Genomic DNA, 17604 nt, shown 5'->3' with positions numbered 1-17604 from the left:
ACACCAGAGTTCTCACAATACTTTCTGGTATTTGGTGGAGAAAAACTATTGCAGAACCATTTAGCACCACTAATAAAGATTCAGCTCATCTTTGAGAATATTTTCCTAAAGGTAGATAAATAAAGTGTGTGTGAGGAAGAGGACCCACAGCAATAACATTTCCTTCTGCTGTTCCTCATCTTTTCAGTCACATTCTCAAATGTCTTAATTGGTCCTCCTCTATAGATCCTGATACAATATGTTGTACTTTCAGCTTTACTCCTCTATACCGTCTGGGATTATCTCTTAAGTTCAGCATGCAGTAGTTGCTCAATGATGTGCCATAAATCTGTCCCATGAGTACAGAGTGTTCCACAGAACTAAGCTGGAGTCAGAACCAACTTGTTTGACCTCCAGATCAGCTTGGGTCCAGAAGGTGAATACGCAGACAACCACAGTCTAGATTTCACCCAGGAGACAGTTGTGGGAGTCTCTGAGCCTGGAGTGACTTCACTAAAGTGGCTTTAGTTTATACGAAGCTTCAGTCCTTAGTAAACAAGGTAGAGGACTGGTGGCACCCAAAGGAGTGTGGGGTGCTGATTATGACAAGGAGAGCTGTGAAGGAAGGTGGGAGTCCTGAGGAGCAGGTGAGTGAAGGAGCATCGCATAATTCTAAGGGCGTCAGTCCCATTGACTGGGGAGAATAGCGCCTCCATGAGGAGGTCTGGAGAAACTGAAGGAGCCATCCTAATCATGAGATGCCACGTGATGTGACTTCACCTCTATAAATGCTTCAGCTGGCTCTGAGGAGAGCTTTTATACTGGCATCCTCCTAAGTGGGGTGCACTGAGGATGTGTCAGAAGGTAGGGAGAAAATAGTAGACTTTCTAGGTATGTACAGTTTTAATTTAAAATTAAAACTAGGAGTTTAAGATTTAAGAATTTAAGAGTTAAGAGTTTAAGAATTTAGGGCTGGGGATTTAGCTCAGCGGCAAAGCGCCTGCCTGGCAAGCGCAAGGTCATGAGTTCGGTTCCTGGTACCGGAGAAAAACCAAAAAAAAAAACAAAAAACAAAGAGTTTAAGAATTTAAAATTAAAACTAAACTTCTAAAATTAAGGAGTTTGGATATCAGGAACAGCAGAGCAAAAATCTCCAGAAATATACTCCTATGTCAAAAGGCAACCCAAACACTGACAAAAATTGTCAAAATCAACTTTTCAGATCCCAGAAAGGAATCAAAGGCTTATAATAGTCCAAAAAGGGTTTAGTCAACACAAACAACTGAATTTTGGTTAAAAGGGCAAGCCTGCGGCACTTTACATGCCACACTACCCTCTCTTCAGCTCCACAGTAGCCTTCAAACCCACCAGCTCATCAGTCAGTGTAAACCAGCAACCCAGCTGCATGCGAGGGAGGAGAGCAGAGGCTCGCTCCGCCCCAGCCCATCCCTAACACTGCTTAGAGTGCTGTCATTATCTGCCCAGTTTGGCAGTTGTTTTGCCATCTCCACTCGAGGGACCTGTATTAATTTCACCTGGCTAGGCTTGCTCAGTGCAAGCCATTTACCCATATGTGTAGAAGACAGTTAGCAACAATTACTTAACGTCACAGCTGCCTAAGGTAGCTGGAATTTTCTTTATAGAAATGCTGTAAATTTCTTTCCTTGTTACAGGTCACTGAAGAGTTTCAATATCTTCTTAGGATCACTGTTAGCATTTTGTTTCTGTGGTTATAAGTTCTGTTTATCAACTTGATTGGGCCAAATAAGAAGTTGACCAATTCACTTAAAGGAAAAACCCAAGGAAGAAGAATCCCGTAGTTGGCATTAAAAACTCTAAAATATTCCTAAAACTCTGAAAGGCCATGCATTTGCAGAGGGCTACATGACTGCCCAAAGCGATGCTCACACTCAGGAAAGATTTGTAAATGCTCTAAGCTCTATCTTCTGGCTGATCTGGAAGCTCAGGGCAAGCAGGAAGGGAAATTTAAAGCAGAATTATGTACTGCATGCCGACACACACACATGCCCTCATTAAAGTACAAGAGACTCATTGGTTCCAGGAATTTAAGAAATTATATATATTCTGTGGCTATAATGAAATGAGATTATAAATATCAAAAAATAACTTTGGTAATTCACAAATCAGTGGTAATGAAACAATATACTTCTAAATAACCAAATAATCAAAGAAGATACTGCAAAGGACAGTGGAAAATACTTTGAGATGAGTGAAGATGAAACAACATATCAAAACTTATGGGACATAATTAAAGTAATGCTTAGAGGGAAATGTATAACTATAAACATTTATATTAAAAAGAAGAAAAATCTCAAACCAGTATCCTAGCCCTACATCTTTTCTATAGGAAATAGAAAAGAAGAGCAAACTAAACCCAAAGCAAGGAAAATGAAAGAAAAAATGGAGATGAAGGGAAAAATCATTAAAAGGAAAACAACAGGGAAAATCAGTGAAACCAAAAATTGGTGCTTTGAAAAAGATTGATGAAATTAACAAATCTTTAGCTAGTCTCAGTAGAAAGTTTTTGTAAGTAAAAAAAGAGCCAACCCACAAATTAGGAAATCAAGACCAGTAAATCTTACAAAAACAAAAACAGTAAGAGAATACTATGAGTAGTTGTATGTTGAACAAAATATATAGAAAAATTATGATTATGATAAAGATACTTTTGTAAGAGTTCTCCAGAGAAGCATAATCAATAGGAGAAAAAGAGGGAGAGCAGGAAAGAAGGAAGAGAGAGAAGGGGAGGAAAGGGCAGAGAGAGAAAGAGAGAGGGACACACACACACACACACACACACACACACACACACACACACGAGGAACAGGGAGGAAGGAAGAACGAAAAGGAATGTTTGAGTTATTCTGAACAACGGACTCACATGATTATAGAGGCTAAAAAATCCTGCAATCCTGCATTTGCTGGCCTTTGAGCTGCAGTGGTATTATCCAATGGTGTAATTTGGGTCCAAGTCTGGATGCCCGAGAAACAACGGTGCCAATGGTATAAGTTCCAGTTGAAGGACAGCAGAGGGACAATATCTTGGTCAAAGCAGGTAGGCAATAAGCAAAAGGGGCAAGTTCCTCCTTCATCTGCCTTTTGCTGTATTCAGAACCACAGTGGATGCCCATCAGTGATGGAAAGGGCCATCTGATTTAACGAATTCTCTAACTCAATGCTAACTTCATCTGGAAATCTGCTTACAGACACACCAAGAAATAATGTTTAATCTGGGCACTCCTTTGCCCAATCAAGTTGGTAAATAGAATTTATAACCACAGAAACAAAATGCTAACAGTGATCCTAGAAGATATTGAAACTCGGAAATGGGGTCTGGGGATTTAGCTCAGCGGCACAGTGCCTGCCTGGCAAGCGCAAGGTCATGAGTTTGATTCCCGGTACCGGAAAAAAACCAAAAACCAAAAAAAAAAAAAAAAAAGAAACTCGGAAGTGACCTGTAACAAGGAAAGAAATTTATAATATTTCTATAAGGAAAATTCCAGGCCTATATGACTTTGCTGGCTACTTCTACCATACACAAAAGAATCACCAACAAGTGTTCACAGTTTTCCCCCACAAAATAAGGAGGAAGGACTACTTCCCTACTCACCTTATAGGACCAGTATTATCCTGATGCACAACCAAAGAAAGGTCACAGACCAATATGCTCTCAGTGAAATAATGCCAAACTGTATCAAACCATATAAAATCAAACCATATAAAAAGATTATGAATCCTGACCAAATGGCACTTATCCTAAGAATGTGTAGTTGATTTAACATCTGGAAGTCAGTGTAATTTACCATGTGAATAGAATAAAGGGCAAATACCACACATGATCACGTCATTAAATGCAGAAACAGCAATTGGCAAAAACTAAAATCTTTCACAGTGAAAGACAAATAAAAAAATTCTACAAACTAGAAATAAATGTGAACTGCTTCAGCCTTATAAAAGGCATCTATAGATATTGTCGGCTGGCATCCTACTTCATAGTGAAAGAAAGCTTGCCCTCTACAATCAGTAACAGGGTCAGAATAACCATTCTCAACAAATATTATAATGGAGGTTTAATTTATATTTTGTTTTATTTACTTACTAGTACATGTTTGCAGTACATAATGTTTATGTTTCTTCTGGGGAATTGGTACATGTTGGTAATACATCTAAATCATTTTTCATCTCCCTTCCCCCTTTTCCCACCCTCGGCCCTCCAGCTCTTGATCCCCTTCCCCTTGGAAAAGATCTATCTCTTTACTTCCCATTATCTAGCTTTTATTTTGCTCTTTATTTATACTTTGGGTTTCTCATGTAACAAGTTTTAGCAGGGCATTTGGGCAAGATATCTAGATAGAGCTATGTCTATATATATGTATATGGTGAAAAGGAGGAGTAAAACTCTTTTTGCATGAATCACTGAATCTTGTGAACAGAAAATCCCAAAGAATTCACACATACATACACAAACATGATTAAAGATAATAGTCAAGATACAAGATAAAGCTATGTTTCAAATACAAGATCAATATACAAAAAAATCATTTCTGTATTCATTGGTGAATAAGGTGAAAATGAAATTAAGAAAGCAGTTCCAGGGGCTGGGGATTTAGCTCAGCGGCAAAAGCGCCTGCCTGGCAAGTGCAAGGTCGTGAGTTTGGTTCCCGGTACCGGAGAAAAACCAAAAAAAAAAAAAAGAAAGCAGTTCCATTTACAATCACATCCCAGGAACAAAATACTTAGCAATAAATTTAACAAACGTAATGAGAGATTTGTACACTGAAAATTACAAAAATTTTCTTGAAAGAAATTAAGGAATATTTAAATAGGAAAAAGTTTTGCATTGGTGCACAGTACTCTCCAAATTAATTTATAGACTTCAACACAATCCCTGTCAAAAATTCCCACTGTTTTTTTTTTTTTTTTGCAGAAATTGACAGTATAAACCAAAATTCATGTGGAATTGCAAAGCATTTAACATAGATAAAACAATCTTGAATAAGAAGCAGAATTAAGAGTCAGACTTCTGGTTTCAAATCTTATCAAAAACCTAGGAAGTAATAAGACTCTGATACCGATAGGAGGTCAGACATATAGATCAATGGATACAATCAATAATTCAGAAATAAACGCTTTTGATTATGGTCAATTGAATTTGAATAAGGATACAATTCATTGGTGAAAGAATAACTTTAATAAGTGGTGCTGAAGAAATGGAAATCCATATGTAAGAAAAAAAGTTGAACACCTCACACCATATATAAAAATTAATTAAAAATGAATCAAAGATCTAAATATAAAAGTTAAGACTTTTGATCTCTTAAAGGAAAATAGGCACAAGTCATTGTGAGCTTCGTTAAGCAATGATTTGTAAATTTGACATCAAAACTATAATAAAGCATGTAAAAATATAGTAGATAAATAGGATTTCAGTAACCAGAAACTTTTATACTCTGAAGAATACAACCAAGATAACAAAATAATTCATTGAGAGAAAATGTTTGCAAATCATGTGTGTGTGTGTGTGTGTGTGTGTGTGTGTGTGTGTATGATGTGGGGTAGTTTCCAGAACATATAAAAAATTCTTATAATTTCATAGTAAAGAGAAAATTTTAATTTAGTTTAATGATGGGAAAAGGGTCTAAATAGACATTTTTCCAAAAAAGATACACAAGTGGCCAGTAAGCACAGGAAGAGACACTCAATACCATTAGTCATTACTGAAATTCAAGTCAAAATCACACTGAGAGCCGTCTTTACCCCTTCCCACCTACTAGAATAGCTAAAATAGTAAGTATTGACAAAGATGTGAAATAGCAGAAACCTCATACATCACTGCTGGAATGCAAAATAGTACAGCATCTTAGGAAAACATTTTGGCAGTTCCTCAAAAGTTAAACAGAGTTACCATAGAACTCAGCAATTCACCTTTAATATACTCAAGTATTGAAAATATATGTTCACACAAAAGTTGAACATGAATGTTTATAGCAGCATTGTTCAAATGTGGAAACAGTCCAGTGTCTACTAGCTGATAAATGTATAAATAAAATGTAGTATATCTAAAGATAATACTAAAGTATTATTTACTCATAAAATGTACTGATACTTTCCACAATCTAAATGGACTTTGAAAATATGCTAAATGAAAAGCCCACATATTATGGTATGATCCCATTTTTATGAAATGCTTCAGTGGGCAAATTCATAGAAATAGACTAATGGTTGTCAGGGTCTGGGAGAAGAGTAGAATAGGAATGACTGTTAATGAGATGAAATTAGCAGAGGAGAGGAGAGATAAAAATATGTTAAAATTAGGTAGTGGTGCTGGCTGAAACACCTTATGAATGTACTTTTTAAAAGAATCTACTGAATTGTACACCTTGTTTTTGTGTCTCTGTGTGGGAGTTTGAATCTAGGGCTTTGCACATGCTAAGCAAGTGCTCTACTCTAAAGTGTACAACTCAGGGTTGATTTATGACTTCAAAGGGTGAGATTTATGGCTTGTACATTTTTGGTAAAATGTACAAATATCATTAAATTTTAAGTGACCTAGAAGCTTTAAAAATAATGACTTACACTTGATTACATGTATATGATGGATTTATATATATACATGTTAGTGTTATATGTTCAATAATTTTTCACTGATGGTCTGCTTAACCTAAATCTTCTATGTCACCAGTACTGTAACAGATTCTTTCCACATGCTGTACCTCACTGTAACCAGGACAGAATATGCACTAGAGCAGAATCTCTGTCTCTATTTTCTAATGGCTAAAAGTTCAGTGACAGTGGATGAGCCAGTGCGGAGAAGATATACTGATAGAACAAAGTTGGGAAAGCCATTCAGTGCTGGCTGCAACTGGCTTGTAAAAATGCAAAGATGAGGTTATAGGAGAATGAAAAATCAAAACAAGCTTATTATTTAGTTTCTCAAGTGTAAAAATGTCCTGGGCTTATTATAGAGCATTTTCTTTGGCACTGGACACTTTTGCTGCCTTTGCCATTCAGGGAAAATTAATTGGATTTTAACACAAGAAGCAATTTCAATGGTAACCCTGCTTGTGAAAAGATTTCCAAGTATTCTGGGAACAATTCAAAATAAAGCATGTAAGCGGGGAAAAGGTTTGCCTTCTACCCATAGAGAGAAAAGATTAATTACATAATGCCCCTTTCTGGAGTATAAGGTTGTATTGTTGGCTTTGTTTCTGTTACTATGTAGTGTGTTTTAAACACATCAACTACTAGCCTCTAATTCAATTGAGAAATCTAGTTCTCTACTGTTTTAATTATTTAAAATAACAGAACTGCTGCTGTGAATGTTAAAATTTCTGAAAAGTAATCCAGCAGCTATTAGTGTATAATTATCTGATACTCCAGCCTTCAGAAATTGAGAGTCTAGTTGAAAACATTTCTTTACCATGTTTATAATTTTTATGGATTGTAGCAGTTTAACAGCCAAGTTAGTATAATTTAATGTAGGGGCCAGAGGTATTCAGTCAGGATTAAAAATGTACATATACCAAGTTTTAGTGCTACAAGTTTTTAAGTAACAAAATCCTGTAATAACTCTTGATATTCTTTCACAAAATTTCCTTATAAACGTCAAATTAATTGTATTGAAATTTTCTTTTGAGTTATGCATGCATTGTGGTAATAACAGATATATCCTATAATCTGTACAAGTCTGCAGATGCTCAAACACCTCTGTGACATAATTTGGAAACATCCTTTGATACTTGTCCATCTATAACTTCATGTTAATGATTGTAGATAGCCCTGGCTTGCTTTATTTTTTAAAGGCACTTATTTTTCCAAGTTTGTATATCCTCAAAACCTAAGTTAACATGACCAATTTTATATCCTATATATATCCTGTTTTCGTCATAGAGTATAGTTCTGGTCAAAATGTATTCGCCATTCGCATGTGCTCTTCCCAGATACAATGCACAGTGGGTTTATTCACATCATAGTTGGACGCCCCATTGCATTTAATAGGCCACACTGTGAGTCACCTAAAATATGTACTTTCAGACTCTGAACTGTTACCTTTCTTTTAGAGCCTATTAACTGGCACTGTTAGCTTCCTTCTGAAAGCCATTTTCACAAAGAAATAATGTTCTTACCACTTTACGAAGCTTCTACATGGGCAAGGATGAGTGGGAAGTCATCGTGGGTTGTCATGTAGTCATTACTGCTGATCTTTTAAAAAACTTCAATTTTAAAATAATTTCAGGCTCACAGACTAGATTCCAGGACTGCCAGAAACTGTTCATTCTGACTTATCAAATGTTAACATTTTCCTTTCTTTGATCTGTTCTTTCTCAGTAGAGATAGAAAGGTGTTGGTAGTTTGGAGGTTTTTGGTTTGTTTATTGTTGGTGTTTGCTCTGAACCATCTATTGCACCCATAATGCCTATTTATCCCTAACTAAATTTGTATGTTTTTCAGAAAAAGCATTCTCTTAAGCATTTATAGTTTATTAATCGAAATGAGTAAAATTAACATTGATATAATACTATTACCTAGTTAACAGGCTTTATTGAAATTTTGCCAACTTGCTCATGTCCTATGCAGCAAAGAAGAAAAATTTATTTTTTATTCTGGTTCAGGATTCAGTTCAAAATCAAGTGTGGCATTTGGTTGTGTTGTATTTTTACCTTCCTTTAATCTTTTTTTTGTTTTGTTTTGTTTTGCTTTGTTTGGTTCTGAGGATCGAACTCTGGACTTCATGCTTGGCAGGCAGGTACTTGTGCCGCTGAGCTATATCCCCGGCCCTCCTTCCTTTAATCTTAAGTGATCCTTCAAATTTCATTTCTGTGGGGAGGAAAAAGCTTTGGTGATCAAAGAACACAGGCACATTATTATACAGAATATTCTCAATTTGGGTTATCAGTTGATTCCTGATGATAAGATTCAGGTTACACATTTTCTTTTAGCCTGGAATATCTCAGAAGTGATGTGTTCCAAAGAATTCTGGTTCCATTTCTGGTTCCAGAAATCTTCCATTTCCGGTTGTGTTCTCTTTGATCACTCAGTGAAGGCAGTTCCTGCCAGCATTCTCTGTCGCAGTTCCTGTTTTCACTCTGTTCTTAGTATTTTTTTGAGAAAACACTTTGAGTCTATATAAATACCTTGCTTCTCATCGAGCCTGCTGCTTTTAGCATATACTAATAATCCTCCTCTGACTCCATTATGTATGATATTTACCATGTTGACTTTCTAATTCCATTTCTTCTGTATTTATTAGTTTCTTTTAAATTAATTAGTTGAAATTCTAATGTAAGGAAAATTTTCCCTTCTTCATGTATTTATTCATTTGTATTAGTCTGAGCTTATCAATCCTTAGTTTATTGAGTAGGTTGTGATTTTGACATTCAGTTTGCCCAAGACTGAGGGCTTTGTATCTTTTGACTTGTCTCCTGGGCCTTTGTTTTTCACTGGTACAATAAGGTGTTCCAGATTTGTACTTTCCCAGCACTGACCTTGAAATCAGCTATTTCTCCAAGGAACCTAGATCCTTTTAATAAAAATGGTATTTAGAAACCAAAATCTTAGTGCTAGGAATGATCATTGCTATTGGAATACCACTATTTTAAGTCCTTTCTGTGTATCTACGTCTATATCTATATACATATAGATATAGCTATAGATATGTACCTATATATATTCCTTCTGGCATTCTCTGTCACAGTTCCTGTTTTCACTCTGTTCTTAGTATTTTTTGAGAAAACACTTTGAGTCTACATAAATATCTTGCTTCTCATTGAGCCTGCTGATTTTAGCATATACTAATAATGTTTCCTTCTTTCCTTCCTTCCTTCCTTCTTTCCTTCCTTTGTTCCTTCTTCCCTCCCTCCCTCCCTCTCTGTTCCCGTCTCTCCTCCCTCCCTAGATAATAGTGTTATATCAAAGTTAATTTTGCAGTGGTACCTCAGTTCACAAACTTAATTTGTTTTACAATTTTGACAAAGATGGCCACCTCTGTGTTTGTGTGGGAAAGATGGCCACAGTTGTGTTTGTAGAGTTTGCAAACAAAAACAAAATTTGCCAAATGCTTCTGTTTGCGAACCAAGTTTGTTCATAAACGGAGGTACTATGCAGTACTGATTTTGATGACATAACTCCTTCCATATTGACACCTCCAGTTCCAGTTCCACCCCACAGTATTCCTTGTTGCCATCATTATTTCTACTTTTATAACTCCTTTCCTGTATAGTGGGAAATGTGGCTCCTATTTCCCACAGCATATTTGCATATTTCCTCCAGCTCAGAATATACAGAATTAGTTCTACAATTAGTAGTCTATATGCTATGAAAAATAAATGTACTTATTATAATGTCTGTTTATAGTTATCTTTGTTTTAAGACTAATGTCTGTGAGAAAAAGTTACTTAGATTGTTATTGGTTTAAAATACAGTTAGGTTAATTTGCTTCAGTTTATATTCCATTTTATATTTTTTCCTATTCTTTTGAGACTTTTCTTTTTAATATGTGAAATATGCTTTTAATAATCAAAAGTACACAAAATATATGTTAAATAAATGCCACTCCCCTATAAGTTTAGTTTCTACCCAACTCTGTTCCCACCCATGCCCATTGGTAACCAATTTTATCAGTTGCTAGATTTTTTTTTGTCTTTCTTTTTGCACAGATGAGTAGATCCACGTATATTTTCTTATTTCCCCTGATTTCTTTCACAAAGATAGTATACCACACATTCTCTTGTCACTTTGCTTTTTTCATTTCACAATCTGTCCTGGAAATCACTCCATGTCAGTCTGTAGAGAGCTTCCTTTCTGTATACTGCTGTAGCATCTTCCAGATGTGGACTTGGCAGTTCATTCCGTCCCTCTGCTCTATATGAGCATTTAGGTTATTTTCAATTATAAACAATTACATACTTCAGGGTTAGAATTAGACAATGAATGACACTGTGCCTATGTGTTCTTATCTATTGGAGGTATATATTCAGGGTATTCACAATGTGCTTGTCCTATGTTTTACTTTTAGTAAAAGCAAACGATTTCTTTAGATAAGAAATGGCTTCTCAATTTAATTTGCATTTTGATTATTGCAAGGATAAATGTCTTTACAAGTGAATCTTTTGTGTATGAATTGTCTATTCATGTTTCTTGCTCATCAAGATCAATTTTTCCCTTCGATTATTAAGAATCCATATAGTATAAAGAATTTATAATTAATAAACCCTTAACAATTTATCTGTGTTATATATTGCAAATCTTTCTCCCAGTTTATATTTTGCATTTAGTTTGCTTGTGCTGTTTATCATGAAAATGTGTTGTTTTTTAAAATCTAGTCAACTTTATCAACCTTTTATTGCCTCTGGATGGTTACAAAGACTTCTCTACACTTCGGTTATAGAGGGATTCACTCTCATTTTCTTTTAATATATCTTTGATTTCATTTGCTTACACTTCTATCTCTGATATGTTTGGAGTTTATTCTTGATAAGGTCTTGGAGTTTTACTTTTTTCAAGTGGTTATGCAATTGCGCTAGCAACTTTTATTTTAAAGTCCTTGTCCTAGTCACTTGACTAAGCCTCAATCATATATAAAACTTCTATATATACTTTGTTATATTTTTTGACTTTCTCTTCCAGTCATTGGCTTATCTGTTGATGTGCCAGTTCTGCACTGTTTTAATGATACAGACTTCATAGCATGTATTAATATCGGACAAGACTAATGCCTCTTCATAGTTTTTCCTAGTTATTCTTGCATGTTTATTTTTTCATATGAATTGCAATATCAGGTTATCTAATTCCATAAAAATGTGTTGGTATTTTTATTGAGATCATATTACATTTATAAATTAACCTGGGGAAAGTTGATTTCTTTTTAATGTTATTCTATTTCTGAACAAAGGGTGTCTTTCTTTTGTCTACATTTACGTCTTGATTGTGTTTTACATTTTTCTTTATAAACTTTCTCACATATTGTTAAGTTTAAATATTTTATCTTAGTTGCCAGTGTAAATGCAGTTCTGTCTGTAATTCTGTAAATGGTTATCATCTATATATATGAACACTATTAATTTCTATGTATGAATTTATATTTTTATCATATTTAATTCTTTTATTATATGCAATAATTTTGTCATTGATTTTTCAGGTTTCTATCATAGTGTCTGAAAATGGAGGTGGCTTTACTTCTTGTGTGATTTATTTATAATTATATTGGCTAATGCATCCAAGATTAAATTAATTATATTAATTACATGTATACAAATATTATATATACATACTATGGGTTATACATTTTAAGCATATTAATTATTTGTAAATTCCTACTTTCTTCAATGTTTTTATGAGAAATAGATGCATAATTGTGTCAAAAGTTTTTCAGCATTTATTGAGACAGCCATAGGATTCTTCCTCCTAAATTGGTCAATAGGATGTCTTAAATTAATGCATTTCCTCATATTTTTTTTAGCAAGACACTTGCATATCTGGAATCCATCTTACTTGCTCATGGTGTATTGTTTTCCTTCATGTGTATAACTAGTCTTAAATCCCCAAATACCAAAGCTCTATGGCTGTGTTGTTCAAAGACATTATCCCCTGAGGTACTTACTGAATGATTTCTGATAAATCAGAATTCTGGGCAATGTCACAGGAATCTGCTTTTAGGTTTACTAATTACTCAGTGTAGATGGGAAATTATTACATAAAATATTTATTTCAGTGAAAGGCTTGCTCCATGGTTCCTTTAGAATGCTACTTTGAGTCTTAAATTTGTAATTTATAGTTGACAAGCTGATTATAGATTGTACAAGAAACTTAAAGACCGAAACCTTATCTGCCACTTGATATTCAGCCATTGATTCATTCATTTATTCAAATTTTTTAAGCACTGTGGAAGGATGAAGATACCAAGATATATAAGACCAGTCCCTGTACTGTTGTAGGAGAAATGGAAGATTATATAAATATTTGTAAAAATTAAGCATTGCAGTAGAAATATTTTCCAGGAATTATATGGGGATGAGGGGCTTCAAAGAAGAAGTATTCCTCTCTTTTGGACCTTAGAACACTTTAAAGAGGCAAAGATGCTTTGGGCAAAGCATTTCCCCAATGTATTAACATGCAGTGAAAGATAGTGATTTGCAACAATATCAGTTTTAGAAATTCCTCTCTTACACATGATGCATTAGGACATCAACACATCAACTCATCAAACACAGCTATCTAAGATTACTCCAGTATATAAAGGAAAGTAGATCTGTAAATGGAGGAATCTCTAAACTATGAATGAATTCTTTCTAAGGTGTTCAGACTTATTAGAAACACTGAATGGCATCAATAGTAAAATAGAAAACATCAACAGTAGGTGGAAATTTCCATAAGTGGAGCGCATGAATTACCACTGGTTCTATTACTAGCTTCACATTCTCTTAAAGAAAAAAATATAGACTTACGCTCTCTATTAGAATTTGTGACGGTTCGGTTCCAGTCCATTTATTCTTAGTATTAGACTTTGCTTATCAAGACAATTGCTATGTGGAAGAGAGACCATAAAATCTTATATTAACATTCATGTTAGGGTAACAATTATTGGTTGGCTTGGTATGGAGTGCATTTATTCCAACATGAATGACAATCATGAAGAATGAGAGGACAGCATTTTAAAGTACACTGCTCTGAAGAAAGTTCCCCCAAACCAAGTGTAGCAAGGATTCTTTCATTTACTAATTTTAAGGCTGTAGTAGGGGGAGGGTTTTAAAGTTACCAACATGTATATTTATCCAAAGTACATTTAACTGGTGTTTGGTTTTAAACGTGCTACAGATTGTGTGTGCTTCGGGGGTTCTGGGTATGCACCTTGCAACAGGTGTCAACTGAGACAGAAGCAAGTGTCGCAGTGAAATAGTACATATTCTGCTTTAACCAGTTTTAGCCATTACTCTTCAGTAGTTACCTACCAAATAATTTTTAAGGTTTATATTTGAGTACATATTTGGAGTGTCTCACCAATGGGAAGAGAGCAAGCACTTTAGCATGATTTTTGAAAAGTGTATAGGCATCCAGATTAATCTGCAGACAGCCAAAATAGTTCCTGGGTGAAAACAATAAAATTTAAAGTGCCTTTTTGAGCATGATCGTATTAATTTTAGTAATTTCTTTTTTAATTTACAGTTGGTAATCAGTGGATAAATTACATTTCATTCTGTGGTCTTAGGACACATGCAGAGCTTGAAGGAAACCTAGTCACTGAGCTTATCTATGTCCACAGCAAGTTGTTAATTGCTGATGATAACACTGTTATTATTGGTAAGTATGTGGTCTGTAATTGTGTTCCTTGCCAGTTGACTTATCTCAAGCCCATTTTTCCTCCTTATTCTGCCCCTGCTTTCTTTGTAGTTGAGAGAAAGAGTTAAGGCAATATCTAAAACATTTCTGAAGCAATCATTTTCCTTGCATCCTTTTTAATCTGATTTTATGTATAAAAAAGTCAAAGATACAGAGCAGAAAACTGACCTGTTGCAAATTACACCGTTCGAAAAGCAGTGGTTTAACGTAGCAGTCTGACAATCTGCCTGATCTCACTCATTCTCTATTGATAAATAGTATTTATACTATAAATAATATTATTAAGTGATAATATTATTATAATAAGAAATAGTGCTTGTCATTCTTATTTTGAATCCTAGTCCTTCAATTCCTGGGATTAGAAGGGGAAAAATATGGAGGGAAAGTGTCATAAAAGAGTATCTTCTACTAATCTGCATATGTTCACAACACATCCACCTAATCGTTACCAGAGATCTGAAGTTATTTAAAAGCCAAGGTCCTCTTATTAATGCATTGCTGCCTGTATGCTTATCATTATTTTTCTTAATGTCTGTGTTTTGAGTGTTGTTAACCAAGGGGCAAGCAGGGTAGCTTTGTTGGTGTGTATGGGGCTGTGAAATGGGTTGTATATTAATGATAGGATGAACCCTACACTAAAGTTCATAGCTTTTTCTTATCAAAGACACACAGTGGATTTCTCCAAAGACTTCTTCCCACTGATAGGTTCAGAATTTACTGGTTTTACTTTCTATCCATATTAGATCTATTTGGCCAGAGTGATGGATTTTCATCTTCATTCTCATACACACCAGAAGCTTAATTTTACTATCATTGAGTTGTTTTGCCTTTTAATATTATGGTACATGAATACAGGAAGGTAAGGTTGAGAAACAAAGAGTTAATAACCAGCCAGATAAATGAACTGATGAATGTAGGTGCATGTTACTCTGAGACAGGGTATGTCCCACTATTGAGGAGTCCGCTCCTTTGTTTTAAATAAAATGCAGTTTCTTAGCTACAATAAAATAATTCCATAGTCTTTAAGAAGTTAAATGTCACAAAGTGTTTTGAATTTTTTTTTGGCAGCTTCTATGCCTCTTCCATCTCTATCCTTCATGGAGCAAAGAAAAAATTTAATACCTAGGAATACTTAGAGTCTTATCTCGAATATAGTTTGAAAAGGAGTTCTGAAGCCAGAATGTATGGACCACAGTGTGTATGTGTGTACGTGTGTGTGTGTGTGTGTGTGTGTAGACAGAGAGAGTGGGGGTTGGATAGATTGATTCTTTGCTATTTGTACAGGGCATTTAAGAAAAACACCTTGTTCTCCAGTCTGTTGCTCCCCAGGCATTGTAGCTCCTTAGGAGTTTACCTACTTCCCCTTTTCCCTCAATACTCAAGGTTTCTCTGATCCCCTCCCCCAGCTATTCTGGCCTTGTTCTTCAAAGCTAACCTCAGAATATTTTTATATTAAATTTGGCAATAACAGCAGGAAGGGAAAAATATTGATGTTTGCTGAAATGGAAAAATAAACAAAGCCAAGTAAAATTCAGTTGATCTCTTCAGGAAGATTTCAGAACTCTTGAAGTAAAAATTGACAGATGTAAATATTTTCCTTTGAAAAGTCACTTTGACTTTCAGCCTTCTTTACATAGAGTATAAATGCAAATTAGTACTCAGTAACAGATCTAACAGTTAAATAGGTTTTTTGGGGGTTTTAATTGACTTATTTTCTAGAATGGTCTTTGAGTCATTGAAGGTTATGGCTTATTTAAGCTGGCAATAATTGATCAATTTTGTTTAGAATTTTTATCCACTCTCTTGAAACCGAAGATGTGGCCATGGGACTGTGAAGCGGTCTTGCTTGCTGGCCTCAGAAGCTGGGTTTCTTTTTTCCTTCCATAAGAGCATTGTGTCATAAAGAATAGATTTCTCCCCAGGAGAAATCCAAAGGTCCTTTATTTTATCTCAGTGGAAACTTTCCCGTTTGTTGTTTCTATGACATGTCAACCCGTTTAAGTTCATACTACAGGGAATGATATTTAAAATTCTCAAAGAAAAGCTTAAGAAGTTAGGCTGAGCATATTTGATAGATTTTAAACAAGTATTTAAAAATGTAAAGGAGGTTAAAGTAACTAATAATTAATTTTTCTCAGATGGTAAACTTATACCAGAGTTATTGAATAACCAACATAAGAAAAATGGCTAATCTTATTTCTCTATTTCTTTCCTTCATGAGAAAAGATTTATTTTTTATGCATTGAAGATCTCTTTTGTATATATTTTTCTTTATTTATAGACCTTGATAATCCTCCTGGTCATGAGATCTCAGACCATATCCACTTTGCTCATTCACTTTTATTTTGGCACATAAACTAACATTTGTGTGCTCTCCTAACCAAAGCAAGGCTCTCCCTTATGTAGAATTTAAGGCTATGTTGTTGATAAAATAATTGTTTTTTAGTGTTCACTAATTCACTGCAAAGCACAGATGGATAAAATAGCAAAGTTCCCCTCACAGTGCTGCGGGCTAGAGCAAAAGCAGTCATATCTTCCCTTTAACGTCAGAAGCACTGGGATGGTTCTTGCAGGGCTGCAGCTGGGAGGTCCAGAGATGATCGCCAAGTATGGGAAGGTGGGGATGCTATGCATAGATCATGAATACCCATTTTTGAAGGGCAGGCTAGAGAGTGGCATATGAGGACCTGTAGTTGGAGGGCTGCCCCAGTGAAGAGGGATTATATTAATTTTTCAAAGATCTAGTCCTGTGGGTTTTATCTTTGCTGTGTTAGAATCACCCAGGAAACTTTAAAATATCTGCAGTGCACTTTAAAATGGATCAAAACCCAAACCAAATCAAATGGATGGATAGATGATAGACACAGGGACACAGCAATATACCAGAGCTTACTTTCTACTTCCAATAATGTTTACCTAACTGGTCTGGTTCAGGCTCAGGCATGGTAGGAAAGGGAGCTGTTCTAGCTTTTGGCCTCAGTATTTCTTTTTTAAGTCCTAGGTACATGTCTATGTGTAGTCAGAGCTAAGAGTTCTAGATATGGTGTGCGGAGGCTTCTGGGATGTGATGATGTTTTCAGCCGGGTGATGGATTCGGTGATATCTATGTTAGCATTGCTTAAGTTGCACATATTATGTTTTCATATACTCTTGTCTTTTGCTCTTAAAAACATTTTAAGTTTTCTAATGGAGGACTCAGAAAAGAAGGTTTTCTAAAAATTAAGTGATTTTAAAATGGCAACATCCTAATACAAGGGGCTATAGTTGCCA

The 17604-nt window shown here is 35.1% G+C and overlaps 1 protein-coding gene across 8 annotated transcripts in view; it reads left to right on the top strand.

The window, feature by feature from the left end:
• Positions 1-17604, top strand: part of Pld1 (phospholipase D1, phosphatidylcholine-specific) — a 195026-nt gene that overhangs the window by 159081 nt on the left and 18341 nt on the right. For all 8 annotated transcript variants that reach the window (XM_013513559.1, XM_005383002.2, XM_005382998.2 and 5 more), the window contains one exon: positions 14161-14295. In XM_013513559.1, coding sequence (XP_013369013.1) covers positions 14161-14295 — 135 coding nt within the window. The remainder of the gene's footprint in view (positions 1-14160; positions 14296-17604) is intronic.

The sequence above is a fragment of the Chinchilla lanigera genome, unplaced genomic scaffold (genome assembly GCF_000276665.1).
Source record: "Chinchilla lanigera isolate Chin_1 unplaced genomic scaffold, ChiLan1.0 scaffold00019, whole genome shotgun sequence".
In the NCBI taxonomy this organism is placed as follows: Eukaryota; Metazoa; Chordata; class Mammalia; order Rodentia; family Chinchillidae; genus Chinchilla; species Chinchilla lanigera.
Note: the sequence above shows the minus strand (reverse complement) of the source record. Positions and strands in the feature narration are given on the sequence as shown.